General features: G+C 41.5%; 1 protein-coding gene across 6 annotated transcripts in view; it reads right to left on the bottom strand.

The window, feature by feature from the left end:
* Positions 1–13027, bottom strand: part of DCAF6 (DDB1 and CUL4 associated factor 6) — a 357580-nt gene that overhangs the window by 121649 nt on the left and 222904 nt on the right. For 5 of the 6 annotated variants that reach the window (XM_033941039.1, XM_033941044.1, XM_033941042.1 and 2 more), the window contains one exon: positions 6962–7021. The exons of the other annotated variant lie outside the window; for it this stretch is intronic. In XM_033941039.1, the coding sequence (XP_033796930.1) occupies positions 6962–7021 (60 nt within the window). The remainder of the gene's footprint in view (positions 1–6961; positions 7022–13027) is intronic. 6 annotated transcript variants of the gene reach the window in all.

A 13027-nucleotide genomic window follows, 5' to 3' on the forward strand; every position in this document is an offset into this window, starting at 1 on the left:
CCCTAGCCAGCAGTTTAACCATCTTCCCTAACTGTAACTCCTGCCCTGGCATCCTATTTGTCAGTCTTGATTGTTTAGACTGTAAGCTCATTCAAGCAGGGATTAAATCTCCTTTGTGACTGTACAGCACTGTGTAAATCTGGTAGCACTCTAGAAATTATTATTATTATTATTAGTAGTAGTAGTAGTAGTAGAATACAATTTTTTTTAGATCTAGTGTGAGAGAGGTGAAATTTCATGAAATTGCTAAGGTGGCAAAATGGGAAGCTTTTTTCATATGTTCATCAAAGCTGCTCCTGTAAACCGCTCTGAATTGACTTCATAGTCATTAGTCAGCAGTATAAAAGCTTTAAATAAATAAACCTTAGAACAAAGTGAGATGGCTATTTAGGCATTTTGCTAAGTGCTTTAGTCAAGAACTATAGGATATTGGTATAATGTTACAGAGAACAAGCTGATAAAGACAATGACCCCCAGTATAAATACTGCTTTTATAAATAAGTGGGGATGTTATCAACATGGTTACCGTTAAAATGTGTTTTTTCTGGAACCCTTCAAGTTATTAGTAACTAAATCTCATTATATAAAATAAGACCTGTACTAAAAAGCACGTAGCACGTTAGAGGTAAATTAGCACATCTTAACAGTGGTCCACATTGATAACTATACTCCTAAATAAAGGAAAATAGCATTTACCATTGGTTATCCTTAATGTTATTAGTCACATTGCAGAATTCTGCCAAGCTGTTCAAAGAAGTTCCCTGACAAATATGGAAAATTTTGAAAGTGAAAATCAGGAAGCTAAGGTAATAGCATCTTGGAGAAAAGATTCATTTTGATGACGCTGTATTAGAAATGATGTCATGTTTCAGTGCTCCTGTTAACAGTTCCATTCCTAAGCTGATGAGCCAATGGCATATAAAGGGAGTGTGGGGAGGGGAAGGGGGGAATCGCCCCAGGTACTAACTTGGCAAGGACACCGTCACCTTATCTCTTCTTTCCCTCACCTGACAATGGGAGGGGTTTCAGAAAAGCATTCCACCTCTACTTCTTCAAATCTTTGCCAGCAGCAAGCAGGCTGTCCTACACATTGCCCATGCCAGCCTAATTCCTCACTCTGACATCACTTCCTGTTTTTGGGACCAGGAAGTGACATCAGAAGGAAGGCTCGGCCAGCATGAGCAGCGGGTAGGACAGCCTGCTCACTGTTGGCGAAGATCTGAAGAAGTATGAGGGCAGAAAAGGGACAGGATAGGAGGTTGACACATGGCGGGGAAGAACGCATGGCAAAGCAGGAGCCTTTGCCTCAGGCGCAAACTTTTCTCACTATGCCATTGAAATAAGCATTCATATGGATAAAAGATTTCCAGACCATGAATTGCAAGAATGACCTTGTTTGAAAAAGACTGATTCATTAATCTGTCCAAACAGGATAAGTTTACCTTTAGACACCAACAGCTTACCAGATTGTTAAACAAAATTCAGTATTAGCTAGCCAAAGATGAAACCTCTTTTGGAAAGGAACTCTGTGAATAGTATTGAGAAAAAGAGATTATGTATTGTATCCCAATGGCCGCGTGCCATATGCAGAAAGAATCCACTCCAAATTTTTTCTGTGACTCTGCTCTACCTCACTGGGAGATCTAGCTCCACCTGCAGTTAGTACCCAAACACCAAGAGCTCCCACACAGAACATGGAAGTAGGGACATTAATGAGGAAAATCCCACACTGTTCTGTTCAAAGAAGCTGCAATGTATATGGCCAGGAATATTTATTAAAAAACCATATAAATTTGTAATCCTTTAAAAGTGATTCTCATATATATAGAATATGGACCCTACACAGTCTGTGTTTCAGAGAAACACTCCTTCCTCAGGGGTCCGAGATGTCCAATGTATCACATGTAGAGTGTGATGCGGAAAACAATGTAGTGATATGGTCATCAAAATCTGATGCAGAAAAATCTCCTTCTAAGCTGACGCACTGGGTGAGTCCGGCTGCCGAAAGTGGCTGAGGGCTGGTTATGCCTGGAGCATGAGAACCTCTCTGCCTGTAGCCCTGGGAAAAGTTCCAAGACGGGGAACTGGAATAAGGGTGGGAACATCTAGAGCCTTGAAAATTATAGCGTTCAAAATTTCCAGAGGCGCAGGTTCCACGGACAGGCAGGGTCTTAGGATGACAATACACCACAGAATATAAAAGGTCATCCAGGCCTTAGCCAAAGAAACCTGCCCCTGAAAATAGAGCTTCACAAGAGTAGCTATAGAGGAGGATATACCAAGCCCAGAGTCCGAGCCAGAGCAGACTGCAAGCAAGCAGCCAGATATTTTGTGTGTGTAATACACGCAAAATCTCTGTGCCATTAAAAAAATAATAATAATAAAAATCTGGCAGAAGCCCTGACAGCAGTGACAGGCGGCTGCTTCTTATTTCACTACTGTCAGGGCTCTGCACCGACTCAATCACTCATTGAGCGATTGAGTCAGTGAATATGCACGCAAATGATTTGCACCTCCAAGGAGTCCTGCCAAAAGAGCCCATGCCCTGAGCAAACTGTAAGAAACAGGATGCCAAGAAAATAAGGAAGACAGAGAACTCACTCCACACATGAAAGAGGAAGAGGTAGAAAGAGCTGGCTATGGGTTCAAAGTGAGCTCATACAGAGACTTAAAAAGAGATGTAGTAAGGCAGTAGACTGAAAGCACTGCAGAACCATGGGATTGTACCCAGGTTGGAAAACCAGAGATCAGGCATGCTGGCTCAGGTCCTCAGCCATGGAAAAGGCTTCCCCAGAAAACAAGAGGTCAACAACTGGTCTCCAACATGAGTATCATAGAGAGCAGGCTCTGCTAATAGGACACGCTCAGGAAGTCAAAGCCGCAGAGAGACAAGTCCGAGGTGAGGGGAGAATGCACAGTAGAAGCACAGCTGTTCTGACAGGCAGGGCACAAAAATGTCAGAAGTCTGAGAGGGCATACTGACCATGGAGTGTGCAGTCACTCTCTGATGACTGAAACCTGTGTTTCCTGGGCTGCAGGGTATCCATGTCCCTTCGTGCGGAAATGGCAGTACTGCTGGGCCCTGAAACAGAGAAGGTCGCCCAATGGGCTAGCTGCCCTTTTTGTTACCTGCTTAGACAAGGGAGAGGCTAGGTGTCTCCTGATCGCACCACATAGCATTTGGCACAAATAAGAACATAAGATTTGCCGCTGCTGGGTCAGACCAGCAGTCCATCGTGCCCAGCAGTCTGCTCACGTGGCTGCCCTTAGGTCAAAGACCAGTGCCCTATTTGAGTCTAGCCTTACCTGCATATGTTCTGTTCCAGCAGGAACTTATCCAACCTTGTCTTGAATCTCTGAAGGGTGCTTTCCCCTATAACAGCCTCTGGAAGAGCATTTCAGATTTTTACCAATCTCTGGGTGAAGAAGAATTTCTTTACATTTGTAAGGAATCTATTCCCTTTTAACTTTAGCAAGTGCCCTCTTGTTCTCTTCACCTTGGAGAGGGTGAACAATCTCTCTTTCTCTACTAAGTCAATTCCCTTCAATATCTTGAATGTTTCGATCATGTCCCCTCTCAGTCTCCTCTTTTCAAGGGAGAAGAGTCCCAGTTTCTCTAGCCTCTCATTGTACAGCAACTCCTCCAGTCCCTTAACCATTTTTGTTGCTTTTCTCTGGACCCTTTCGAGTAGTACTATGTCCTTTTTCATGTACGGCGACCAGTGTTGAGATGCAGTATTCCAGGCGGGGACGTACCATGGCCCGGTACAACGGCATGATAACCTTTTCAGATCTGTATATGATTCCCTTCTTAATCATTCCTAGCATTCTGTTTGCCCCTTTCGCCGCCACCGCACATTGCGCAGATGGTTTCATTGACTTGTCTACAAGTACTGCCAAGTCTCTTTCCTGGGGGCTTCTCTCCGAGTATAGCACTGGACATCCTGTATTCGTGCATATGATTTTTGTTACCGACATGCATCACCTTGCATGTATCCACGTTGAACCTCATTTGCCATTTTGTGGCCCATTCTTCGAGTGTGTTTATGTCTCATTGTAGATCTGTGCCCTCACTACTCTGAATAATTTTGTATCATCTGCAAATTTAATCACCTCACTCGTTGTGCCAATTTCTAGGTCGTTTATAAATATGTTGAAGAGCACAGGCCCAAGCACCGAACCCTGTGGCACTCCACTCGTGACGCTTTTCCAGTCTGAGTATTGTCCATTTACCCCCACTCTCCGTTTCCTATCTGCCAACCAGTTTTTAATCCACGTGAGAATATCACCCTCGATTCCATGGCTCGCAATTTTTCAAAGTAGACGATCATGCGGGACCTTGTCGAATGCTCCAGAAGTGCAAATTTTGCACAATCCTGGCATGAATTTGGAGCAGAGGAGTCCAAGGATCCCATCCCAACAAGTATTGAGGCAAAAAATGTAGTTTTGCTAATGCAAGGAACTTTTGAAAAAAAAAAAAAAGATCACTAAAAATCCAAGATGGCCACTGCTAAGACATTCATGCCAAAATAGGAAGCAAAGTCTAAAAATGGCAATTTTAGGATTTTTCAGGTAGGGGACATGCAGAAACCTCCAAAACAGTGAAATTCAGACCCTCCTCAAATCACCTCACAGGCTGCAACACTGTGACCTGTGCTGGAAATGTGCTGCAACCTGGCTTAGCTCTCTCACAGTAGCTAGAAGTGAAGAAATCACTGCCTCATGCTGGGAATGCCTCCTCTACACTGATCTTTGGGCTGCCAGTCAGACACAGTGCTTGCCCTTACCTCTACCCCTGCAGACCGACAGATGCACTATTTGGACAGGTGGAGGGGAAAACGCAGCCAGTGCCCTGTGAGACACCATTGAGCTCCCAAAGGACGCCTAACAGCCTGTGCTCGAACCCCTGCTTAACAGAGGGTGAGAGAAAAGCGGGGATGGCCCTGAGCTCCACAGAAACTAATGCAGGCTGTCCAACAGGTACCACCAGAGATCAGCCTGTCAGCTGCAGACTGGAGTTTGTCTTCTTCTACGCAAGCAGAGCTGAAGAAACACTCCAACCACAAAGAAATCCCGAAAAGGGATGAAAACATCAAAATAAAATAAGAAAAAGGGAAAGCAGAACAGAAACACTCCTTCAGGCATGTGTGGAGAAGGGAAAAACTGCAGGTGGAGCTAGATCTCCCAGTGAAGTAGAGTCACAGAAATAATCTGGAGTGGATTCCTTCTGCATATGCTCGTGGCCGTTAGGATACAACCTACTTGTCTAGAATGTCTCACCTATTGCACTGGAATTTAAGTTACTTATATCTGAGAAATGAAAAGTGGACTAGTAAAAACATTTGCAGATAAAAGTTTCAAATAGATACAGAAACCGTTTACTATACTGTATCTTTTATTGGATGTTTGTGGCACTTTTCAAGCATCCAATGCCAACTGAAAAAGAGATTTAGAGTGATGAATTCCATTAAAACTAAAATGAGAAGCCAGCTAGAAGTTGAAAGCCTTGAAAATTTTATAAGGATTAAAATATATCTACAGTTTCGAAACAGTGTTAATCTGGATAGTTTTCACTCTGTGATTTGTAAGCACTCTTTTTTTTTTTCTGTGTATTTTTAACTTTGTCAGATCACTGATATATGTCTTACTGGTTTTCGTAGCAACTGACATTCTCTCTCTCTCTTCAAACCACAATCCGTCCCTCACTATGCTGGTAGATTACCCTCTGTCAGAACACCCACTGAGGACTGAACATAAAACAAAGAAGTGATGATCCAAAACTTTGCTGAATACTATTTACTGAAGTGGTACATGGCATCTCTAATGGAAATATTTTTAGTTTACGCTATTGTGAGGCCTAGAGAGATTAAAACACATTATTTTAATAAATGCATTCTGCAATGAGTAACCATATTAATGAGTAAAGCTCACAGGAAAATATAACCAAAAACTTGTACGTGACAAAAACGTTTGTTCATGGCAACTCAATCTTTAGAGGGAATTACTGTATGCTGTGAACCATACTCAGTACAGCAATTATATCAAACATTCTTTTTAAGTGCATGCAGTCCCCATCTCTACCTCTGTAACTGACAGCTTTCTCACCTACAACCTATTCAAAATACAGCTGCCAAGAGTGTGGCTGGTTTATCAGGTTAACAATCTCATTACTCTAAAAAATGAGTAGCTTTCATTGGTTACCAGTATTTTTTCAAATTGTTTTCTGCATATTGTTTACTAATTCTCCCAATTATCTGTGATACATCCTGGCGCAATCAGCTGGTGCAATCTTTTCACTTATCAAAAGACTTGCTGTTGGTTACTTTGTCAAAGATATTCAGCAGACAGATATGCGGAGAAGAGCTTTTTTCATATGCTGATACTGATCTGTGGAACTCAATCCCACAGTAATTGAGGAAGGTTATGAGTCTTTTCTGGTTATTTTATAAGCACTGTGAGGTCTGATTATTTGGCCTGTTTTTTTGATTAATAGAGGATGGGATAAAGTTTGATACTGTGTTTTATTTGTTTTATGTTTACTGTTTGTATGCGATATGTTTTTCTTTATTGTATTTTATGTATTTATTATTTTGTGAGTTGCTTTGAAACCAAGCTGGATGGGCAGATATAAATATAAGGTATGTATGTATTAATTAATTACGTTTCCTCTGCAACTAACCCTACAATGAAATTTCCTACCAGTAGGGGATACCACTGCACCATGTAACCCTCTACACTTCACTGGATCCTGAGCGCAGCATCCATCACATGTCTAAATTGTGCTTGTCAGAAATACTGCTACACTCAAGGAGCTAGCAGAGTGAATGGAGTTTCAGGAGTGCTGCATATAAAATAACTATGATGAACAAAAATTGTTAATTGGCATGAAATGTCAAACTAAAGAAAATTCTAACTTAGGTACCGAAATAAAGCTATGGATGGGCATATTTGTGACACGCACCCTGCTGTTCATCAAGTGACATGGATCCAAGCTGACTGTTTACCCCAGAGGAAGGAGAATCTGAAACAAAAATGAGATTTTAACTTAAATGTAAGCAGAAGCAATGCCATAATAATTTTTTAAAAAAAAATAAAGGGTGTGTAGGTGGGCAAAGCAAAGCATTTTGAAATCCTTCCAAAGCAGCCAATTAAATGTTCTAATTGCATCCAAATGCAAATGTGCATGCACTCAAACATTTAGTATTCTGGCAATTTAAGGGATTATCATGGAGAACAGGCCAAGTGTTATATGAAGCTACTAGAGCCATTTTCAATAATTTCTTATGCCGGCAATATTTGCTATCCCGCCCCAATAGAGGTGAGACCTATTTAATCATGTACTGTCTCACATACACTATCCTTCAATATTTAGTACTGTGAAATGTGCATATCACATAATCTCAACAACCTGACACTATAGATATAAGATAACTTCCCATAGTGTCTTGTAACAACCGGTATAAAAATAGTTTCTGTTTAAACACACTTTAAAAATCCAGAGCTCCACAATGAACCTATCAGTTATGCTGTCATACAGGACAATCTTAGTGCAACAGACCACTTGTTCTTTTACAAGTTTTACAGAGAAGTCACTGGCAGCATTATCAATTTAAACCCTGCTACAGAAACCAGTCCCTTCTGTTGCATACATTTTAACAGAAAATAAATTTAACTGAAAGTTAACCATTGGTTTTATCAGCTCTTTACTAAGCTACTTTTATGATACAGGAGGTTCTAAAAGCCTCAATATATGACATGCTTGATAAATAAACTGTGTAGAATAATGAAATACCGGTATGTTGGTTATCTGAGAGTTTTTCCCTTCCCCAGTGCTCTTTCTCTCCATCTCCCATATATTTTTCATCTCCCTACCACCTTGTATTCTTCTTCCATATTCTCCCTTTCTGTTTTAATGTTCTAAGCAACAGTTTCTATGATCTTCCTTAATCCAAGTTTTGTGTGGTGCTGAAGGATCTTAAAAAGCCTGTGTAATATGCATGTTCCCTATCTTGCCCACGCAGGCATGTCAAAACAAAACAAACAATAAGCAAAAAACGATATGCTTGCAACATTCATGATATTTGAATGCTGGATAATGAAGCTTTTGTTGTAATTGGCTTTGATTGTGCGCCCAAAGGTGCATCAACTGTTATAAAACTGCTGTTCAACACTTTGTATCTGTCAACTGTGTGAGAGGGAAAGAGCTCTATACTGTCATTTGAAATAATCACTGCTAGCAAGCACCAGTGTTAATGAACAATAGCAGAAACACTGGACAAAATTCTATAGATTGTGCCTAAAAAAAATCAGCCTAAAAAAAATCAGCACCAAAAAATAGCAATTGGCTCCAGGAACTGGGTCTAACTTTAGGTGCAGTCATCTATACCACTAATCCCAGGTGTAAACCCTTACACCTAAATTAAGTACCAATCTTAGAGCTGGATCTCAACTTATTCCAAAATTAGGGGCCTCATTATTTCATTCCATGGAAGATAGTGCGAAAATGCCAAATTTGGATAGTTGCTTGAACGAGCTGAGTCATATTTCTAGTACAACTGTTTGTGCTGAATCCAAATATACCACTCAGATCACTGGTGCATGCTTTGGTTTATCACTGGGGGACCACAAAGTTGATGAAAAAGCTTGTCGTGAAATGCACAAGTAAATATTTTCACAATATAGCTCCTGAACAGAAAGCACAATAGGGCTCAGATTTTAGGAACTGGAAGAGATTACGGCCAGATATTGCCCCAGTAAACTTTTAGGCACATCACGCTTTTCTTTATTAAGATTGATGAAAAAGCTTTTATGCATATTTTTAGCTGTACATCCTCCAATTTCTTTCTATCATGCATCATCTGAAAGAGCAATGTTTTGGCTACAAAACTCACCAAGCCACATTTTTTTTAACCACTATTCCTAATAGCTTAATATAGGCCTGAAAGTACACCAAGGTTTCAACCTGCATTTAATGTTAAAATATGTGGGAGATGTAGACAGGCACAAAATAATGAGATAAATTTTGAATTGGAAATTTGTGTCACTCTAATTGTAAATTTTTATTAGGACAAAAAATTAATGTGATCAGAAAACAGTATGGTTTGGATAAGTGTAACTATTTCAAAGACAAATCATGCTTCACAATCACTTAAAATGCTACTCATTATGCAGCTAGCCTGAGTACAATGCCTTGAATTTGTTGCCAGTATTGGACAACACAATTCATAAATAGCTGTATGGCCACCTTGTTGAAGTTGGCATTAAAGCTTTAAAAACCATAAAAATATGTGTGATACGGATGGGACATACCTGGAGTCTGAGAGTTGTTTTTAGTAACAATGGCTGTTTAAGAAACCATCTTCTACTAAAAGGGGATCCTAATACCAAATAACAACTTTCTTTTTTTAAAAGGGGAACTAGAGTTCAGAAAGATAACTTGCACCTGGCGAGCCAGATTTAGTCAAAACAGGATATGGATGACTCAATCGAGAAAGGGGGAAAAGCAGGATATGCATAAACCGGATCCTGACCATAATAATTTGAGCAAAAAAGTGCCTAACTGGTTTGTGATATGCTCATGTTTGAGCGAACACAAACCGGATCCTGACCATAATAATTTGATCAAAAAAGTGCCTAACTTGTTTGTGACATGCTCATGTTTGAGTGAACACAAACCGGATCCTGACCATAGTTTGAGCATAAAAAGACAGGCAGAACTCAGTGGAATCGGGACTTCTCCACTGCTGAAGAGCCGTGTGATGCTGATATGAGATGAATGCGCTGGTCCCCCGATACCGGAGTGATGATGCAATATATGGTAACAAATTATTGATTCCTTACTGCATGATTTCATTATTATAAAATTGTATGAATAAACCTATATTATGCTTTCAGTCATCTGTGTATGCTATTAATTTTCCCAGTCAGAGAGCTGGTGAGGGGAAGGGAAAGTGGGATATAGCATTACCCTAAGAATAATAGCAGTACAATATGTTCCTCTGAAATCCACACAGTATCCTTTTTAATGGGCCAATAAAAGGATTGAGCAGAGCTTTGTGGATGCAAAAAGTTAATTAAGGCATCATTGTGTTCTGAGATTTCAGAGATATTTCTAATCCATGAATAATTGTCAAACATGCAAGCAACATATTGGGGTGGGGTGGACGGAAGGGAGAGTGGGGGGGGTTAGGGGGAGGGATAGGGGATACCTGCTCTGGTTGGGGTGGATACTATATTTAGGAGGCCCTGTTACGTGATGGTGGGTACTAAGATATTTTCTTATAATGTCTGGGGCCTTAATTCTCCCCATAAATGCCGGGCCTTTTTCAGGGAACTGACAAGGTTGCAGGCTTCGGTCTGTATGATGCAGGAAACCCATCTGAAGTGGGCGCATGAAGGGTTACTGAGGGATTCTAGATTCCCCTTGGCGTTCTGGGCCTCCAGGGTGGGATCGCCCCATAAGAGAGGGGTGGGTATATTATTTGTTAAGCACCTTCATGTTGAGGTCTGTAAGATCTTACAGGACCCTCAGGGGTTAGTGGTATCCTTGAATGGCAAACTGTTTACTCTGGTATGCATTTATGCACCTAATGAGGGTCAGGGGTAATTCTTTTGCGCTCTACTTCCTAGGATCTTATCTTTTAAGGAGTGTTCCCTTATAATAGGGGGGATTTTAATTTAACAGTGTGCCCACGGTTGGACAATACTAGGGGAGGAGTCCTTTATGCTGCCCATGATTGGAGACTGCTTAAGGATTTCTGAATTACTTTAAATGTGGCAGATGGTTGGAGATGGCTCCATCTGATATATCGGGATTATACATACCACTCTTTGGTCCATCAATCACATTTCAGGATTGATTATGTTTGGATTGATAAGGGTTTATTGCAGGCTGTCACTAGAGCTCATATTGAGCCAATCACGTGGCCTGATCATGCCCCGGTATGGTTACAGTTAGTGGACTCGTTGGACAACCAGGGGCAGAAGTATTGATGCCTAAATGAGAGTCTTTTGGATGATCTGCGGTTGGCTGCTCAGGTTCAGTCCCTTATTGAAGAATATATCCATTTTAATATGGATGGGGAAGTGTCGCCTGGTGCGGTTTGGGAAGGACTTAAGGCAACTCTTCGGGGGGCACCTTATTTCTATGTCTTCTTATTGCAAGCGACAAGCCTTGGAGGAGGCTCACCGGCTGGTGCATTTGATATTGGGACCGACTGTTCCAAAGAGAGTGATATCCCATATCTATCAGTACCTTCAGGTATGTGGGGACACTCCTTTAAAGTACATGGTGGCCTGGGAGACAGATTTGGGGAGCGTGAGCTGACATGGAGATACACGGCCTCTCTGGATTTAACCACTCATATCTTGGAAAATGGTTATAAGGTTCTCTTTCACTAGTATCTTACCCCGGTACTCTTGGCAAAAATGAATAGTGGGTTGGGAATAAGTGTTGGAGGGGATGTGGGGAGCCTTGGATCTACTTTCACATGTGGTGGAGCTGTGTCCACCTTCGCAATTATTGGACTTTTCAGTTGCTCTCTGATGTGTTGGGTTCTGCCATCCCTCCCTCTGTAGAACTGACTTTTCTTCATCTTTATGACTCTGCGTGGGAGGAGGGAGAGGTGCTTTTTCCAAATTACTTTTGACTGCTGCATGGGTAGTAGTGGCACAATTTTGGCATTTGCAGACCCTGCCGGAGTGTGACATGCTGGTACATAAGTTGAAGGATTGGCAATAACTGTATAAGTTAACTGTACTGAAACATCATAAATGGGGTAGATTTGAGAAACTATGGCATTCATTTGAACATTGGTGCAACACTTGGTGTTGATATCCTTAGATATTATTTCTGTACCAGAGTGGGTGGGGGAGAGTGGGGAGGGGGAAGGGATCAGTTCTGTTGCTTTTAACCTGTAAATTGAAGGGATCAGTTCAGATGCTTTTAACCTGTAAATTGCATTATTAGACCTTTTTTCCTTTCTTTAACTTTCTCTCTGATGTTATTTATTGTTCTTTTATGCTTTGTTTTATTTAGTTTTTGTTTTGTTTGCCTGTTTTGTGTTATATTTTTTTTAAATAACAGCTTTTATTGAGATACACCTCAAACATAACATAAACATATAGAATACAGCAGCAAGAAAAAAAGTGCAAGCAACCACACTCCAAATAACACCCAAAGTGTAGTCAAGAACAAATACAAATGTAATCCCCCCAATCTAACAATAACAAACTACAAAACCCACCAAAACGCAGTCAAATTCTCCCCCCCACCCACCCCCCAGGGACAAAACACAATTCCCACAACACCCAATTAGGTCGAGAAGCATCCAAAACCTGAAAAAAACCCAAAAAATGGAATAGGGATATAAATAAAGATTCCCCCTAGTCTCCGCCATCCTAGTCCAGCCCCATGGTCAACTCAGTGCCCCAATCCACCCCTGCCACTGATCCCCACAGAAGCCCGAAATCTGCGCCAAATATGAGCATAGCCATGGAGTTTACCATGGCGTAGGGCTGTTAAGTGGTAAAGAAGTTGCCAAGTAAGCAAGCGATGCACCACCATGGCCCACGTGGGAGGGAGCACCTGGTTCCAAAGGGAAGCAATAGCTAATCTAGCAGCAGTGAAAGCCAACTTACAAAACATAGAATCACCCCAAGCTAAATCCAATTGATGCCAGAACAACAAGGCATTTCGCCAATCCACCGGAATGGGGATATCCAGGATCCGAGACACCCGAGAAAAAATCCCAATCCAGAACCCAGACACCCGCCCACACTGCCACCACATATGGAAATAGGTACCCACCTCCCCACAGCCCCTCCAACAAAGAGCACTTGCACCTCCCTGCCAACGAGCCACCACCTGAGGGGTATAATACCAACGAAAGAGAACCTTGTATCCATTTTCGATCAACAAGGCCGCTATACCCGCCAAAGAAATCTCTGACCAGATATCCCCCCAGGTGTCCCAGGATATATCAGAGCCCCAATCACCAGCCCATGCCCTCATGTAGGAATGTGGGGT

The sequence above is a fragment of the Geotrypetes seraphini genome, chromosome 4, assembly GCF_902459505.1.
Source record: "Geotrypetes seraphini chromosome 4, aGeoSer1.1, whole genome shotgun sequence".
NCBI classification, from domain to species: domain Eukaryota; kingdom Metazoa; phylum Chordata; class Amphibia; order Gymnophiona; family Dermophiidae; genus Geotrypetes; species Geotrypetes seraphini.